We start from the raw sequence: 19,344 nt of genomic DNA, 5'->3' as shown, positions 1-19,344 counted from the left end.
CTACGTTAGGCATGGGCCTACTGCATGTCCCTACTGCCACAGCCATTTCTTCTCCTCCTTTTCCCTAGTTGTAACCAAAGCTGTAGGAAAAGGAAGACTGGAAACAGAATCTGTGATGTATCACATAGGATCACAATTACAGAAAGTGGCCAAACTTCCTCCTCAATGGACCCCAGTGTAAAAGCCGAGATTGACAACCCCACAAAGCATCTGGTCCCCATTTGGCCAGGTACAAGCCATGAGACGCTGAATGTCACTTGCCACCTCAGTCTCAGTTTTCTTTAACTGTTAGGAGACTAAAGAGAGATTGTGGCATCCAAAACATGCGTGAGTAGCACCTTGTCCTTTCTTTCTCCAGCCTCAGTTTCTCCATCTATAAAATGGGGAAATTAATTGCTACCTAGTAGAAGTTGTTGGGTTTTTACATGTGAAAGACTCTAAGGCAATACAAGTAGATGAGTAGTGCTGCCTGCCCCCACTGTTTCACCTGTCTTCCGCATGTGCACATGTGCACACACAGTGGACTTGAAGGCCTGATTGGTAGGGACCATTTTTTGGCACACTACAAAGGTCTGATAAACACTAGGTAAGCTGGCCATATTAGAAAAAGCAAACCTTGTTACAGACACAAGCTAGAAAAACTTTTCATAATAGAGCTGGACAGATATAGAGAAATCCAGGTTAAAGCCTTTATTTTAAACAGATACATAAACTGAGGCCCAGGAAGGAAGAACTTACCAAAGGCACATGGTGAACACCTGTTAGAATGGGATTGAAGATTAGGTCTCCTGACGCCTGCCTAGTGCCCAAGCCATCTGCTGATGAACTTTCTTCTGGAGGCCAGGGACCTGACCAACTGAGATCTAATGTCCATGACAGCCACCTGGCAGCCAAGACCTCATTTTCAGGGATGACAACAGCGCAGGCCCAGCACTCACCGCTCAGCACAGGCGTCCTGGCAGTGGGACACAGTCATCTTTCTCAAGTCATAAAACACTGCCCCCTTCAGAGTTCTCTCCTGGCCTTCATCACTGAAGCAGCCGAGGTAAGTGTCTGTGGGAGGGAATCACGGCTGAAGTCAGAGGCAGAGGGAGGGGTCCAGACCCTGGGCCCCCCACAAGGACCAGGAATCACCAGCTCTTCCTGGCCCAGGCACCTCTTGAGGAAACAGAGGAATGAGAGCTGCCGTCCAACTTCCCCTCAGCATGGGAGCCAAGTGGGCATGTCTTGGTTATTTCCTGCCTCTTTCTTAGTTAATGGATGACCCCTGTCCACTCGGAAAGCCCAGCCAGGAGCCTGGCACCAGCCTGAGAACTGCTTTCCTCCACACGCCCAGCTCCCTAAGCTTGGATCTGGTTTTTATTCATTACTATTAGGGGTACAGTAATTGAATACATGTGTACAATGTGCAATGATCAATTTGGGAGGGTTAGCTTTTCCATTAACATTTAAAAAAATCTTTTATTTACACGTGACAATTGGATAGTTTAATGACTTCTTGTGGGCCCCACCCCGCACCCTCATCTCCACCCTTCCTAGACTCAGAGAGGCCCCTCGGTCTCCATGAAGAGAGAGAAAGTTCTTTATCTAGAGAGAAAGTTCTGCTGCCTCCACTGAGTCAGAGACAAGACAGTGGCCAGGGAAAGCTGGAAGAGCTTTCAAAAGGGAGGAGCTATTTAAAAACAAATCTGCAGTATGTCCTTGGAGTGTGTAAGCACAGTCTATCAGAGTGCAACACAAGTGTCCTGTGTGGGAATCAATGGGACCAAGTGACCGCAGAGCCTTCTTCAGTCACCTGTGCCTCATACAGGCACATCCCTGGATGGTAACACTGAGGGCCCAGTCCACAAGGCAGTGGCAGTATTGACCCACCATGTATGTGCCAGCCCTGCCCTGTCCCCTTGAGGGAAGGAGATTCTTCACTGAGAAGCTCAGAGAACTTGAGTACAATGCAAACACCACACCGGGCATGAAAATGTCACATGTTTTGTAAATGTGTTTTGAAGGAATGGCACACTGAGAATTTGCAAACATGCCATCTATGTTCCCCAAGCTGTGAATGCACACCCACAATTGCTGTGTGGGGATCTGGATGGGGCACCTGTGATAAAGCTGCTGTACATCAACCTGAGAAATGTCTGCACTCAGCTGCTCAGTGCTTCAGAAATGCCACCTGTAGTGCTCGTGGCACTACTGGAGAAAGTGAGCTAGCTGTCTCTGGCAGTGTCATGCTCAGTGTTCAGGCAGCCTGTGAGACTATGCTTCTTACCATCTAGGGCCCAAGAGGCCCAAAGACTCTCAGCTTGGAGGACAGTAAGGCTGAGGAAGGGGTAAACAGCCACCTCCTTTCTGAGGTCACCTGCACAGAGGGATGACCATCAGCACACATGGCTACGCCTGGCATGCTGTCCACAGGCACCTGCTGCTCCCCCAGCTCTGCCCACTGGGGAATGTTTCCCTGCCATACTGGCCTATAAGCTTCTTTCTCCTATGAGCCTCAGGACTACTGCATCCAGCTTGCACTGCTGTAGAAGGTTTATGCCCCCAGTGCAGTGGGCATGCATTGCTCTCCTTTGCCTGCCAACATGATAAAGGAAAACTAGCATTTGAGAAATTTCTGATGTGTCGCTCAGCAAAGAGGAAAGTCTGAAAGTCCATTTCAGCTTTCAGTTAAACACCCAGGCAAGAGAGCAGGCAGGGATTGTTAAACATTTATCACCATAAGTGGGAAGTTAACCACGAAGCTCCATAGGTGACCAGGCTCCAGACTTTCCAACCCTGAGATGGGCACATACACATTTCTGAACAAATGGACAAAAACAGCCTTTGGGAATGAGTTGACTTGGGTCAAATTCTGGCTCCACCACCACCGTGAGGCGTGGCCTGTGATGAGCCTCAGCTTTTCCACCTGTAAAATGGAGACACAGCACAGTGCTAAATCCACAGGCTGTTTGTGAGGCATCCATAAGACAACATGTACCAAGTGTCTACTGCAAGGCTTGGCACAGCAAGTGCTCACCAGTGATAATTTTTATTGTTAATAGCTCATTATTAATAATGACAATTTCTAAATGACTTTACTTCCTAGAAACTCAAATTCTTCATCATTAAAATGGCAAGAGCACTGCTTACATCAGAAGGCTGTTTGAAGATTAAATTAAATGAGATGACAGATGTACATCTATACAAAACAATGCCTGCTACATAGCAGATGTTCAAATAAGTAACAGCTATTATTATTCTGATCCCACACTCTAACCTGGGACCTAGTGTGAGGATGGATCAGTAAATATTAGCTGAATAATTAGCACATTAATGACAGAGACAAAAACAATGGTTTCAAGCAGGCAGGCTTGAGTTCTTTTCAAAGCAAGGAGTGGCTAGCAGTTAGCAGCTGGCTGCTATGGACTGACCAGGGTGGAGAGGAAGCCTGCTGGGCTGGCCTGGGCTGGTCCTGTCTCTGGGTGCAGCCAGGGCCTGAGACAAAGGTGGTTCCTCTGGCTTGTGAGGAGCAGATGAGCCCTTTTATCCTGAAACATAACAAATGGCTTTTCTAACTCACTAGCAGAGGGGAGAATGTGCAGAAAAGAAAGACCTTTCCAGGGATACGCTGGGACACATCCCAAGGCGGATTTATTACTTTCGGCTGGAATGGAGGCAATGTATTATTGTCTGACTCCGCATCTGTTCATTTGCACATCAAAGTGGACAAGCCGTGAGGCTATTAACGATGGCTTTGGAGATATTGGAATGTCTTTGGAAATTACTATCAATAAAAAACAAACTGGCTATGGAGAAGTTACTATTTTTCCCCTAGTAAACTTACTGACATTTTATTCCGTTATGGATGCTGTCCAAGGTATAATGAAATGCTGGGTGATTGATGGAGCCTCCCGCAGCTTCTGAGGCTTGGAGGATCCCCTTTCAGGAGGATGGCGGGCTGCCCAGGCCGCAAAGAGATGCTTGCTTTGTCTGTGGTCCCAGCAGCTGGCCTGAGGGCTGCACCATGGCCACTCTCCACAGTGAGGCCTGCCTGGCTGTGCGGGACCATGGAGCCCCAGGAGGGGAATGAGAAGGGGAAGGGGGCTTTCAGGCCAGTGTCCTGAAGACCTCCAACCATGCTACAACTCAGCTTCCACTAGAAATACCTTCCATGTTCTGCAAAAAGAGTAAATTCCTCCTTAAATCTGGGACAAATTCCAAATGTTTAATAACCTAGGGAAGAAACAAGCATTCAGAATTGGCACCTTTAGGCACTGGAACTGGATCCTGGATGCTCCCTGCTGCTTCAGGAGTTAACCTTTTCTTTGCTGAGAAACAGGGAGAAGCCAAAGTGCAAAGGCCACCCCCCCACAGGCTGGGGGAAAGGAACTGTCAACAGATATGCAAGCTTGATAAAGAGATAATGTTAGAAAATAGCTGGGGATGTCAGTCCTGCCTACATCTAACTACAATCTCTCCAGCTTTTACTGGAGCCCTATCCATCACCACTTTATGCTATAGGAGGTAACTCATTGGTTTTTTTGGATATGCATATACTACTCCTAGGGCCACCATTGGTCACCCACAGCCCTCTTCTCTGCTGGTCAGTTATAAAGTTTTCTCCTATCTAACAAGTCTTCAAGCCATGTGCCAGATCTCTAACATCCTGCAGCACTGTTGTGTGGGGACTATTTGGGCACACATTTGATCCACCACCAGGGCACAGGGACAAGCACATGTGGAGACTCAATCGGTGGATCCTGAGGGTGGGTGGGGAAGAGTGAAGACAGGAGTCAAGGTCAACCTGCCCAAGGTCACAGAGTCAACAAGTGGCAGTAACCAAGAGAGTAGCCTAGGTCTGTTCTCCAGGCCTGTGTTCTTTACATAGCTTCCTCTCTGGAAACCCATGTTGTTTTCTGTCACTCACTTGCACTTCACTCTAAATAAACTGTGTTAGCAAAGCCTAAAGAGAGATGTCTCTATGCCAGGAGGGGAGCTCGGCTCCTTTCTCTTCCCTAGAATCTTCTCATCATCCTCAGAACAGAGCCAAGGGCTGGGGACGAAGCCCGGTTCTTGTCTACATCCCAAGGTCCTGGGTTCCATCTCCAGCATTGAAATCAATTGGTCAACAGGTGAGGAAGTGTGTCAATATTTTAACCCCTGATGAAATGGCATTGTTTTTGTGCCCTCCCTAGCTCAGGAGTGATGCCCCTTTTGCCTCATCTCTTTCTATATTCTGCCATTCTGTATTCTAGGTAGTATTCTACACAGTCAGGAGAGGACCTTCCCTGGTGACTTCGTGTAGAAGGCTATAAGCGGTAGTGATAGGAATGCTGAGAGCCAACTAAGCTCAGTTACCATGGGACAGCAACTTCAACTTGCTCACCAAGCACCTGGAACATTCATGGGCCTTACATAGAAAGTCTGAAGCACTCAGCACAAAACAGCAGCAGCTCAGCACTAGACTGTCCTTATGAAGGCATCCTGGCAGGGTGACCACAGCTGATCCTGTTGTGTCCCCCGTGTCTCCAGACCTGGCTCCAGCCCCCTCCAGTGGTGACCTGCTTCCTGGCTCTTCCCCTCTGGTCTCACCTCCTCCCTCTGCCAGTGCCATTACACTGCAAATCTCTGTGCATTTAAATCCTGGCTTCAGGGTTTGCCTCTAGAGACCTTCAAACTACAAGAATGACCTTGGTGATTTACTTAACTTCCCCATGCCTCAATTTCTTCACTGCAAAATTGGGGAACAATAATAATAGTGCCTTACGCAGTAGATTTGAAGGTGCATAGTCAATGCTATCTGGGTTAGCAATAACAGCTGCCAGTTAAGAGTCTCAAATAATGTACAAGTTCCTCTCTCCTGGTGGTTCTTGGCTAAAGTGTACATCAGGATGACCTGGAGAGTGTATGAAAACAGGGACGGCTGGCCACTACGACAGACTTCCTATCTCGCTAAGTCGGGGAGACTGACACTGCTCTGGTAGCCAGCTCCCATGGGTAGTGCTGCTTCTGCTCTGGAGCCACAGTTGGGAACTGCTGCTCTATGCGGTCACACTCCTCATGGTAATCCAGAAAAGTCAAGTGACACAGCCAAGGTCAATCAACAAGATATGCCTGAGCCCTATTCAAACTGAATAGGTGGAGCTCTAGGTGACCAGCTCACACATCTTGGTCTTGAGCCTTGTGAAATTCCAGCTGGTGAGTGAGCAAATTACTGAAGAATTCCACATCCCAGGTCTTTCCTGTCCTGGACAAAGCAAGGTGTTTAAAGGCTACCAGCCTGTACCTGTACGGCTACTTTCCCAGCTGCCCCACAGCCAGAGAAAGGGGACACCAAACTTGTGATGGTGAACAGGGCTTCTGGGAGTAGCTCCCAAAGATACAGCTGAGCACATACCTTGGTTGCGGGTGGCTGGTCCAGGGGCCTCAGGGCCCAGGGTAGGTGGCCCCTGAGGATCACTGGTGAAGTGGTGGAACCAGCGGCGCCGTAGTGAGCTGCGGTTCCTCCGGGGCCAGCGGAATCCAGGTGGAACCCGAGCCAGGGGGTTCCGTGACAAGTCCACGTCCAGCAGCAGGTCTGGGCTGACACGGGGGTTGTGCAGGGTTCTGCCATCCAGGAGGTCCACACCCAGTGCCACGGTGGCTACTGGCAGGGCCTGCAGGGTGCTGGGCGCACGGGGGCTCTGGGGGAGGACCACTCGGGCCCTCTGCAGGAGCAGCAGGCTGCCAGCCATCAGGTAGGCTGCTGTGAGGAAGAGCAGCAGGAACTGCGTTCTGCGGAGAAACTTCTGGAGTCGGAAGAAAGGTCTGGCCATGCCCCTGGGCGGCAGGGCTCCCGGCTAGAGCCCAGGGACGGCTCCTAGCGTCCAGGCAGGAGGGAAGCTGGGGTCTTCGGAGGCATCATCCTCGCATCCTGGCTCCTGGTGCCTGCCTGTGCTCTTCTGGGCTACGGGTGTGCAAAGGGTACCATTACTTCTCCCCAGCAGCCACAGGACCGGGTGTCCCAATCTTCCCCATCACTACGCTCCCATCATGGAAACCTGGAAAAGTACAGAAAGAACACTTAGATGCAATAGAAGGGTCTGCCACCCCACCTCCATCACTGATTTACCAAAGGGACCACCTGTACTGAAGGAGCTCTGGAGAGGCCTAGGCTCAAATCCCAACTGTGTTACTGGCCAGCTGTGTGACACTGGGAAAGTTGTTTAACCTGTCTGGGCTGCAGCTTCCTTGTCTGTAAAATGGGATGACACCCTGCTCTTGAGTAGTAGTGAAGATCTAGCAATAGCAATAAGCAGGGGGAAGAAAAGCAATAGCAGCTTTGTGCTGAGACCACAGATGTGTCAGGCACTCAACTACTTTCCCTCTCACCAACCCAATGAGGTAGACATTACAATATCCCTACTTTACTGATGAGGAAATTGGCAGGTGGAGGCAAAGTTGACAAACACAAGAGCCAAGATTCTGAAGTCTCTATTCTGATCCTGTCATCTTGGCTACTAGTTGAGACGCCACCGCCTAAAAGTGCACCTGATGTATACAGCAGGTGCTCAATAAATGCAAGCAATGAGCTGACTCCCAGGGATGCAGTGGGGCTTCAGGCTATGATCTGCAAGAAGCTTCTGGGGGGGTTGGCTGTTGACTCTCATAAAGACAGGGGTCCAGTGAGGGAGTGGGCCTCAGGGTGTTTCCTGCCAGGGCCAAAGGAGCCAGTCAGCATCAGAGGCTGGGGCACCTGGTGTTGTGGGGAGGTTTGAGCAGCTTTATGGGGTGCCCTCTGCTCCCCAGGTCTCGGCACTCACTTTGGGCTTTGGTTCCCACTGGCAGTGCCTCTGAAGTGCTCTGTTAGGGTTGGCAAAGGGCTCTGCAGCTGCCTTGGGCAGGACTGCTGTGTGAGGAAGGAGCTGAGCACAAGGACAGGATTGTCCCCGAAGAAAGGCCCCTGAAAGCATGACTAAGCCACAGCCCGTAACTAACATGGCCTGGGACCCCCGCCAGGCCCGCCCAGCTGCTCAATAGCCACTCTGTGCGCGGGGGACAGACGGCTGGGTGTGACAAGAAAGACAATGTTTGGGCTCTGTGGCCAGGCGGCCCCAGAGAGGCTGGAGCCCAGGAGAAGACTCAAAGGGCCCTGGCCAGCCTGTCCCTTCCTGAGGACAGCCACAAATGAAAGTGGAATCAAACTGAGAGGTGAAGCCATTTCAGATAGTCTCAGAACCTTTCTCTTCTCTCTGACCTGGTGTGTCTGCCAGGCCCACCCCAGCCAGCGTCCGATTTGTAAAACCACAGAGAAAATCCCACAAAATCCTGACTGATCTCTCTGCCTCCTGCTTGGGCCCCTCCAATACATCTTCCACATGGCTACCAGGGCGATCCTCCTAACACGCAAATCTGATCACAGCTCTCCCCTGCTTAAACCCCTTTTGATAGCTCTCCTAGACTTCTGGGATAAACTCCAAGCTTCTCAGCGTGACATGCATGGCCCCATTTGTAATCCAGCCTGTCCAGTCCTATCTCTTGCCAGACCATGGGCTTCAGTGTCCCTATGGCACACACACGTGCACACATACATACACACAATGGCCCAACAAAGCTATCCACAACCATAGCATGCTGCCATCCTCCACCCCTGCCTGGTGACATCTACCCACGGGTACAGATTCCTTGGCCCCCCATAGCCTATGCTGACGATTAGCACTGTCTGTGCACTTTTCAATCATCCTCAAAGGACTCTGATCAACTCATGGGTACGAGTGGGTTCCTATTCGTTTTTGTTACTGTGGCCCCCAGTCTGAGGCCTGGCATAGTGGCTGTTCAGTGATCTTTGTTTGAAAACACATTTTCTTAATGAATGAAAGGATAAATGCATAGGAAACTCCTGATAGCAGAAGTCTGTTCCTTTGGGGTCTGAGAGCAGCCAAATCTCAAATTCCACTCATCCAGTGCTGGGGATGAAGGCCGAAATGTGGGAGAGATGCAGCAATGTGGGGCAGCCAGAGGATGCAGTGCTGAGGGACATGCAAGTTACCAAACGTCCTGAACTTGAGATGGCTTCTTTCCTGTGCTGCAATTCCATGGAGCAGGGTTTCCAGGTGTGTCTGCAGAAGGGTTTTAGCTAAGGGAGGCTGGGAACCTATCAGTGCAAAATTCTATAAAGTCACAGATGAGGGGTGGCTTGTCTGCTGTGGAATGTAAGTTTCCGGGAATATGGAACACAAAAATGGATAATGGCCCATGGTTCAGAATTTTGAAGGCAGAGTGTGGTGTGAATTCCATCTGTGTTTCATGGATGGAATTTGCATACATGATACAATAAGACTGGTAGGGTGAGGCGCTGTCAGGACTAAACAGTCAGGATCTGGTCCCACCCAAGTTCCCCAAGATTTTCCAAGTTCTGCCTGGTGCTCCCCCTTCCAAGAGTGGCCTCCTTGTTCTAGGAAGGTGGCTGTTGAGTACTATGAAGTAGATGGCCCCTTACAGGCCAGAGTGCCACAGCCCAGGGGTCCTACAAAGTAGGCTGCCATTTCCAACTCTTAAACCTGCAAAGCTGATTCCCAGGCCAGATCATCTGCTGAGGATGTGCTGGGCTGATCTCTTCCCACTAAATTCATATCTGTCAATCTCCCATAATCTCCGACAGCCTCTCCAGGGCCCAGATCATGCCTGATCTATCTCCATGCCTCCAGATCCCAGTACACGGTAAACACAGTAAAGGTTTATTAAGTGACTGAACCCTAGAGGCTGGGAGTGGGGACTGGGACACTTGGAGTATCTATACAGGGGCTCACAGCCAAGCCAAAGGTAAGTCGGACAGCAAAGCCAGCTGATCCCAGGGCAGGAATCTGGCCACTGCCTGTCTGCACTGGGCCTGTAGGCCATCAGCTGTGCCCACAGAATCCAAAGCCAGCAGGCCATCATTAGAGCAAATCTGCCTTGGGCAAACCATTGTCAGGGCAACGCCTCAGTTCATCTATTGGGCCTTGCTGTGGGATGGAACCAGGGAGTGGCTGTGACCCTGCTGTTATCCACAGACTGTGGCATACACTGATTCTGAATGCAAAAGGGGCAAAAACTATTAGCTGGAGCACAGGCCTGCAGCAGCTGGGTCCCTGGTAAAACCACGCTCTCTTCCTTCCCCTAGATCCCTCTCCCAGGATGGGCCCAGTATCGCCCTATTGCTTCAAGCACCTTGTACTAAAATTGCTGTCAGCAATCACTTTATTTCTCTGTGTCACCATGGCATTAGCAAACAGGTTAGATGGGTGTATACTCCATGGACATAGGTCATTTATTATACACAGCCTGCCAAGGTAGAGGCCCGGCACCTCCCCCTACCCTTACCAGGCATTTGAGAGCTGTGGTCTATCCCTAAACCTTAGCAGGGTGAAGCCTGAAGTCCAAGGTCAATCAGGGCTAGCATTCAGACCCGGGCCACCTGCAACCAAAGTCCATTCTGTGCCACCTAAGCTCCCTATCTCTCCTTGATGCAGCTCTGGCTTTGCATGAGACAAGATTTATTCTTGAAAGGAGTTAGTGTGCCTCTGTCAGCACTTTTGTGGATTCATGCTGGGCCAACTCCTGGAGATGCTACATAAGGGATCTCCTGAGCCAGTCCTCCCAGACATGCTGTGTCTGGGGAATTGTCCCAACCTCCCAGGTCAGGCTGGGAACAAAGCCCCTCCCCTTCTCTGGAAGGCTCCATCATGTCCCTCTGAGGAGCACTGACCAAATGCACCTATCCCAGAACCATGTGAAGTGCTGGGTTGTGGACAGAGGCCTTTTCCTACCCCTGCCCTGTCAGGAGGAGACATTCAGGCTGCACAAAAAGTGCACACCTGCTACCCTGCTCAGTGTGTTTTAGAGACGATGAAGTTACTCTGGAGCAGAGCAGGGCCCGGGGAGGTAGACTCTGAGTATGTCTAGGGAAGGAGGGAAGAATGAAGTCTCAGACAGGGAGCAGGAGCCTGGAGCAGGTGGGCCCCAAAGAGGAGGAAGTGGAAGGCCAGGAGTAGCTACCTGGGGGTGAAAAACTAAGGAGTAGCAGTCAGGGCAGGAGGCGAGGCAACCCCTCCAGCTGACTGGGTCTAGACAGCAGCCACTGGGCTCTGCTCATAGGACTCCATCTCCACCACCTGGCTTAAGAGACAACAGGTGGTAGCAGTGGACAGAATGACCCTAGATGCCCCTAGGGCCGCTGTAGCAAGGGTTGTAAGCCTCTGGGGACTTCAGAACCACTTGCTCTGGGCAGGGCAAGCACCCAAAAGACAGAGAACAGGGCCCAGCAGGCTGTTCTCCAGTCAAGATGGGCACCTGTGTCTCAGGAGCTCAAATTCCCCCGAGTGTCAGTGAGGGAGTCCTGCAGGGTTCCTCACCACCCCTTCCTCCTGTCCCCTCTCCTAACCTCTGCCTCTGCCTGCTCAGACTCAACGCCAGTCATCTGGACTCCATCCCAGTTCCAAGGGGCTGTTTCCTTCCAGCAGCTGAAGAAAGTCATTTTTCTAAGATCAGGAACTAATGTTGGTACAGCCTGCAACAGGTCCCCAGGGCTTGGAGGAACAAATCCAAGCTCCTTAGTGTAGCATTTAGTGGCCTGTTTTGGTCTAGTCCCCCTGACCCTCCTTCAGATTATTCCTTCCAGAACCTGTGTCCCAACCAGTGTCTCCGGCCAGTGTGAGATGCTTCAAGTCCCCTCAACATGCTTTTCTAGCGCCAACGATGGCTGTGCCCCACGTTACAGCTCTGAAATGCTTCCCAGACATCAAGGCTCAGCCCCAATGCCACTTCCTCCGTAAAGCCTCATGACCCCTGGAACAGAACTGCAACCCCAGCAGTGATAGTCAGGCGTGCTGCTGCTGTTACATGTGGTTAGCTTGAGTTCTACCTTGAGACAGCCTGCCTGCTAATGGTCCTACTTCCCCTTTCACCCTGAGCCCCTCGCAGGCACAGGGAATACCTCTGCCACCTCTGAGCCTGCAGCCCTCACTCCAGAGTTCTGCAGCCCTGGTCTTGAAGGCTGAGAAAGGGTGCAAGGAACCCACTAAACACAAATCTGGTTGGCCCTTGACAGAGACAGGGTCTGGGATAAAGGAATAGGGTGGGGGGGGTGGTCCCTGTCTTTGAAGAGGCAAAGATTTCTTGATCTTTAGAACTTGAGAATTTAAGAGAAAATTAATATAAAATGTTTCTAAACTGGCATAAAACATAATAGCTAATTAGCTTAAACATGTTACACGGTACATGCAAATCGAACATTAATTTGTACTGCAATAATGTACACAATTACAAATGTCAACCACAAATAATAGTAATAATAATAATAATAATAATAATAATAAGGATCAAAACTCCATTCAATGCAAAGGGGGAAAAATCCTCCCAGCAAATCCACTGCTGAAGTTCATATGAGTAATAAAATTTTACACATACATTAGAGATGGCCAGGCACCTTCACGTGCTATCAAGTGTGTTGACTAAATGAGCAGACAGATGAACAAATGAATGAGTGATCTTCCCACAAATGTACAACATTACTATATTATGAACCATTAGCCCCATCACAGTGATGCAGAATGAGACCAAGAAAAGACCCACTGACTTGAACAAAGACAATGAGCTAATCACCCCTGACTGCATGACCTTCATTCCTCAGATGGGGGTCCTCCTAAATATCATGCTCAGGCTGGAGCTGCAGAGATAGGGCACCTGGGAGGGCAGGGGCTGGCATTTTCCCTTTTGAGTTAGTTGATCCAGGGCCCATTCCATTCTTGACCCAGCCAATCACAACCTCTTCTAGGCTCAATGGACTACCTTCTGTCATTTGTTCTCGTTTCTTCCACCGGGTGGTAGCTCCAAGGGCTATCTTGGGCCTGGCTCAGAGTGTAACAGGAACAGGTGTTCAAACTCCTTTGAGGGATTTTGTTAAGTCTGAGCAAGTCACCCTTGTTCTTCTTTGGATAGATGTCCAACAAGGAGAGGGACTCATGCTATGGGAGGGGACCCAAGACACCCTGGGCATTCTTGTCCTCAGAACCCTCAAAGTCCCCTCATGCCAAGGCAGCTACCCTCTTGGGAGGGGCTCATATCCCCAGGGGTCTCCTGCAGCTAGGGAAGGGAATCCAAGTAGAGGGTGGGGCTTACCATTTATCAGGAGGTGCACCTCATTGTACAGCTTACAAAATTAATCAAGCTGTTCTTCCATCCACTTCTCCTGTCCACACTGGTAGGCGGTACACATGCAGAGCTCCTCCCTGCCTGAAACCCCTGAAGTGGCATACTTGGGACAATTTTTCAGGCCATAGTTCAACATGGTGATTATTGAAGCCAAGGTGAGGCAAGATTACTGGAAGCAGTAAGAGAGCAAGACTATGAGGCCCAGGGAGAAGGTAGTGGAAGGACATGGTCCCTCACTCATTCCCCAAATGAGCAGGGCTGGCCCAGCCTGGCCCCAGATGTTAGGACCCAGCTCAACTTCTGATACTGTGGATGACTTTTACTCACATCTCACAGATAAAGACAGGTCTGAAGTCTTAGTTGTCCTGAAGTCCTTGGTCTTGACCTCACTGAAGCTCAGAGTGAAGATGGGGAGCCAGAGTCAGATGGGAGTGTTAGCTCCAAGGCTCACTGTTTCACTTTGCAGTGCTCAGGCCGGGACTCAGGTTTAGCAATAGGCCAATTGGTGATCCACACAGGAGAAAGGACAGGTATCCCATTTTCCGCCTATCCAGGCTGCTCTCCACATCTGACCAGACAAGCTGCAAGCCACAGGACAGCACCACCTAGGGCTCAGTGCCCACTGAAAAGAAGGATTCCCTCACCCCAAAATACAGTTCTTCCAGAGAAGCTGTGGGAACTGTCCTGTGAGGTCTGGGGCTATAGGTGAACACCAGGTGGCTTCCTATGGAGATGAGGCAGCCCCATAACTGGCTGAGCTGTCTTCAGTCACTGTACAGAGGGAAGATCCTCACCAGAACTCCCAGGTCTTGCAGTTACCCCCTCCCCATCTTCTCATGGGATTTGTGAGGGCCAAGCTAAGTGTGAGGGTCATGCTTGGGGAAAATGAACCTGTTCCACCTCCAAGGAAGACCCCCACTACTGTCCTGGCCCCAGCCTTGCAGCCATCAAGTAGGGGTGCTACAGACAGCAGGGAGACCCTGCTTGAGGTCTCCTGTAGCTCTTTCACTCCTTACTTCCTGTGCCTGGTAACCTAGTAATTCAGAGAGAGGAAAGAAAAGCCCCCCACTCTCCATTCCAACCTCGGGTCCCAACACAGGAAGGCCTGGGTGCCTCTTTAAACAGAGGCACGCTATTCCAGCTAAGCGAGAGATGAGGGCACCTGACGTGACAAAAAGTACAGTGACATCCCGAATCTTCCCATCTACAGAGCAGCCTGGGAGGGTGAGTGTGTCCAGAGGCTGGGCCCCAGGGAAGGGGTGTGGGGCTGGAAGCAGGACACCAGCCCTTCTACGGATCAGCAGAGGGGACAGAGGTCCCCCTCCTGGCCCTAATGCCCCACTGGCAAGCCAGCAGGAGCAGATACCATTCCTGGAGCATGACACTCAAGATTGCAGTCAGCCAGGTTACCCTGAAACAGGGGATCCAGCCAGGGAGCTCCTAAGTATCAAAGAAAAACGCAATGAACAGCGTTCAGTGGTGAGTCTCGGTCCGCACCTAGGAAGATGCGAAGCTGCACACAGGGTAATATTCTGAACAAAATACATTTTTCTATTTTGCCTCTGCCTCTGTTCAAGTTCACCAAGAGACAGGAGAAAACCCTCCGCTGACCGGAAGCCTGGCTTGGTAGCAGAACGAGAGAGGGAGCTGCTTCTGGTGAACGTCTCAGCCAAGGAGGAAGGCAGTGCGCACCCCAAATTCTGCACTCGCCCCCTCTCCGGACCCCGAACCTGTAGCCCGGACCCGGCGGGGAAGAAGACTCGCGCAACCGCCTCGCGCACCCGCGCCGGGCGCGGTGGTTGAGAAGCGCTCCCCCACCCCACGCACACGCTCACACTCCGCTGCCCCGGCCGAGCTCCCGGTCCCCCGGAAGGCGCCCCCCGCCAGTGCACCCCGAAGCCGAAGCAGGTGCAGCCCCGCCGCGCTCCCAGCGCGTCTACACAAACTTGTTCGCTTGCGCAAGGGTCCCGGCCGGGGCACCCGCCTCCCCGGAGACAGGACTCACCCCGCGATCGCGGTCGGCTGGGGCGCCCGCACCTGCGGCCACGCGCCCGCCTCCCGGGCGCCGAGCCCGCAGCCCCGCAGTGTCCGGAGCCGAGTCGCCCCTGGCGCCCGCAAGCCCCCGGGCCCGCGACGAGTGACCCACGCACCGGGGCCGGCGCCGCCGCCCAGCTCCCTGTGGCTGCGGTCGTCCGGGCTAAGCCGCGGCGGCGGAGCGTGCGGGCGCCTAGCCGGGCGGCTGGCGTGGGGCGGGCAGCGGGCGCGAGGCGGGCGGCGGGCACCCGGTCTGCACATGCTCACTCGCGCGGCCCGGGGACAGCGGCCGGCCGCCTCCGGGTCCTAGAGGCGCCGGCGCGCACGCCTGCTGCTCAGCACTAGGGAGGGGTCGCGGCTTCGCTGGCCGGGGCCCACACTCTGCCCCAGCCCGCGAGACACGCACACGCGGAGAGCCACACGCGCCATTGCCCAGCGCAGAGGTTGACACTCGCTCTGACAACACACACACGTACACTCACCGACAGCCTTGCCTAGGAGCCTCACATCAAGGCGCTGGGGGGCTTACACACACACAAACGCACTGGGCGCTGCCACACAGGAGCACACCGCCACACACACTCAGATGCAGACACAGCGACAGACGCACACTGTCTGATACAAATACACACTGATTCACCAGATACCCACACTCACACAGCTCCTTGGGTTCGGCCCCACTCACTCAGAAACAAGCTAGGACACTGTGATAGGCACACACACACACACACACACACACACACACACACACACACGTTGCCACACAACCCACTCAGAAACAAGCACATACTAGAACTCATATAGTATCTGAGGCAGTCCCACGTGGAATCACAACCCCACAGACAAAACACAATATCTCCCTGCATACTCAAAGCGCTGCTTAGCACACTGCCCCACACTGACACAGAGTGACAGACCTACTCCTTGATACTGTCACTGTCGGAAGCAATGCCACACATCAGATGGATCCACTGACAGACACACTTGTACAGATTGGGCATTGTCTCACAGGTACACACACACACACACACACATACACACACAGGTGGGCAGGTGCTGGGCTGTCATGCAGGTTTATACACAATACCTCTCTTTCAATACAGGCTGGATCCAGCCCTAAGGACTTGCCCCACCCCTGCTCCCCAGAGTCCCAAGTCACAGCATGTACCCTGTCCTGCCAGGTGCACCAATGGGCCCAGTCCTCACCCAACGTTGTCTGCTAAGATGCTCCCAGAGGCTGGGGATAGAAGAGTAGAGACTGCAGAAGCAGATGGCAGTGGCTCTAACCCCGTCTTCCAGAAAGGAAATTTTATGCCTCCAACTTCCGCTAGGGGCAGAGCTGCTCAGTCAGGCTTGGAGGAGCCAGCTTCAACAGGTGCAGGACAGCCAGAGAGGATTAGTTGGGGACCAGTGGGAAGGCTTCTTTTACGTCAGTCAAGGGTCATCCAGCTGCTGCACGGACTTGTTTAAATTTGCACACCTAGTCAAACCAACTGCAGAATTAAAGCACAGTCCATGGCCTGGGAATGACAAATGAGCTCTCTAGAGCACTGGGGAACCTGATTGAGGATATAGATAGTGAGAAATAAGAAATTAATTCTGTGTTATTCCAGCATTCCAGGCCTGCAGAAAAGCCCCATATTCTCTCTGAATAGGCATATTTATATTGCTGTTATCAACAACAGTAACCCACAGTGCACTTTTACAATGCCTTTTGGTTTTCAAAGCTCTATCTAGGACTAGCTACATAATTTGAAGTGTCCAAATGCAAAAGGAAAATGTGGACTCCATGTTTAAAAATTATCAAGCATTTCAAGACATAAAGACAGGACATAAAACCAAATGCAGGGTCCTTCTGAGGACAGACTCCTGGGCCTTGTATAGGTCTCGTGCCCATGAAGCATCCTACATAAAACTGCCTTCGTGTGCCTTGACAGATGAAGCTCTTGCCACCAAAAGCAGAAGACAGTCTAAGGTTCACAGCAAAGAGAGCCCTAGGGAAGTCAAGCCCAGTTCCTCTGGAATACAGGCATTGCCCCAAGCTGCCGTGTGGAAGGGACAGGCCACCTTGAGCAGCAGCCACCTGAGACAGAGGACTCAAGTTGAAAGTCCATGTGACATACACCAGGAAGGAGAGGAGCCTCAAAGAAAGAGCCGGATGTCCCAGTGCACCTGCGAGGATGTGTCACCCAGCTTCTGCCTGGAGAGACAGGTAGGCATACCTGTGAACTCCAGCGAGAGATACTAAGAAAGGAGGTGCATGAAAGGAACCCACAGAGCAGTTGAGAAGGGTGTAGGAAAGGCAGCTTGGGTGTCAAAATGGCCAGGAGTACCTTAGCTTTGGGATGAAGCAATGGTGATAAAGGGTATGTGGAGGCCACCTGAGCTAGGTCTGATGATAGAGTCACCCCAACCCAAGCCAACCCCTGTCCCCAGTTCTTCTCTCCACATTGCTGGGACTCACGGATAATCGTTTATATATCACCACCATCCATATCCCAAAAGCAACTGGGAAGAGATCCTAATGTCACAAGGTTTCTTATGGTGGTCCCACCATGGTGCTGACACATGCCCAGTTAATACTGAGTACTACACTCTTTCTTCCTCTCCTGCAAGTCTGTGGCTGAGAATCAGATCTGAGCTCAACTTACTCCCATCTCTCTGTGATTGCTCTTGACTTTATCTGCTCCTCCCTTTGTGGACCTTAATTATTGGATCCCAAGTTTTTACATAGCCTCCTGACTTCATGACATCTGTATTCCTTCCATCCGTCTTTCTTTCCTTCCTTCCTTCCCCTCCCTACTACCTCCCTCCCTCCCTCCTTCCTTTCTCATTCTCATTTACTCACTGGGCAAAATACCCACCATGTGTCAGATTTTTCATTGAGCTGTGGAGACTGATAGAAAGAACAAGTGCCCTCCAGGAGTCACCAGCATGGAGAACTGGAGAAGAAAACAGACCCAAAGTTGGAGATGGCCAGTGTGAAAATAAAACAGCATCTGCCACAGAATCAGGACATAGCATATCTTAGTAAACACGACACCTGGATGAAGGTTCTTTCTTCCTTTGCCTTTTCCCCTATGATGCTATGAACAATTTGATGTCTGCTCGTGCAGTCACACTGAGGCTGGACTCAGCACTTCATTGAGCTGTGTATATTTACTTGCCTTCTCTTGTGAGTGCTGAAGCCACTTAAATATACCTTTGTAAGGATGCCAGGGATACAGATGGTAATTGTACCCCCTGCCAAGCTGATACTGCAGACACACAGTGGTAAGGACTGTGGAGCAGGGCAGAGAAAATCTGTACCTACCTGGGATAGAGATGCCCCCTGAGCACTGGCTGGGCTGGGAGCAGTTAGTGCCAGAGGAAGTTTTAGGAATCCAGAGGTGACAGAGAGACCCCAGTGAGAAAGTCTGAGTTCTCTTTCTGTCAGGACTTGAACAGGCTGTGTGACCTTGTGCAAAACTTTGTCCTGTAAGTCCCGCTCTCCAGTTTTGGCAAATTATGTCATTTCTCCCAGGAGTCATTTTCTGTTTTTTGGTTTGGTTTTGGTTTTTTGTTTGATTGGTTTTTGATGGCACTGGGGTTTGAATGCAGGGCCTCACGCTTGCCAGAAATCAGAACTGATAACACAACATTCATCCTGCAGCCTATGGACCAAGAAGTAACTTTGACTTTCAAGACTTACTATTTAAGAAGCATTTTTTATAAGGTTGTAGCTGACCACAGTTAGTGATCCCACTGATGGATATGGGCAAAATTCATTGAAAACCTTCTGGAAAGGATCCACCATTCTAGATACTGTTAAGGTCATTCATGGCTCATAGGAGGAGGTCAGAAGGTTAACATTAACCAGAGTTTGGAGGAAGGGAGTCAGCCCGCAGGACTTTGGGACTTCGGGAGAGGAAGGAGCTGCAGATTGGCAGAAAAAGCAAGACAGCTAGAAATACAACGTGGCCTGAATCTGTGACCAAATTGCTATGTCTTGTGGCCATGGTTTAAGTGGATGAGCAAAGAAAGTGGCTTCTCAAGATGGAATCGACTCCTGGAAAGGATGCTGTGAATACTGCTGCAATGAGAACAAAGATTTAGAATATGGCAGAAATCAGTTGATATAGCAGAGTAGGATTTGAGGACTCACTCCAATTTTGAAAG

General features: G+C 51.2%; 1 protein-coding gene across 4 annotated transcripts in view; it reads right to left on the bottom strand.

Annotated features, from left to right (window-relative positions):
• Wscd1 (WSC domain containing 1) overlaps positions 1-16,531 on the bottom strand; it is a 45,213-nt gene extending 28,682 nt beyond the window's left edge. Inside the window, exons 1-3 of one of the 4 annotated variants that reach the window (XM_074047122.1) lie at positions 16,393-16,531; positions 6,380-7,022; positions 939-1,053 (exon numbers count right to left, since the gene is read on the bottom strand). In XM_074047122.1, coding sequence (XP_073903223.1) covers positions 939-1,053; positions 6,380-6,797 — 533 coding nt within the window. In that variant the 5' untranslated portion in view covers positions 6,798-7,022; positions 16,393-16,531. Of the gene's footprint in view, positions 1-938; positions 1,054-6,379; positions 7,023-13,119; positions 13,424-13,479; positions 14,855-15,157; positions 15,335-16,392 lie in introns of those variants that run through there. The other 3 variants (XM_020184578.2, XM_020184579.2, XM_074047123.1) reach the window with 3 other exon arrangements.
• Between the last annotated feature and the right edge of the window lie 2,813 nt (positions 16,532-19,344).

This window comes from Castor canadensis, chromosome 11, assembly GCF_047511655.1.
Source record: "Castor canadensis chromosome 11, mCasCan1.hap1v2, whole genome shotgun sequence".
Lineage (NCBI taxonomy): Eukaryota > Metazoa > Chordata > Mammalia > Rodentia > Castoridae > Castor > Castor canadensis.
The sequence above is the reverse complement of the archived record's forward strand: the minus strand, read 5'-3'. Positions and strand labels throughout refer to the sequence as shown.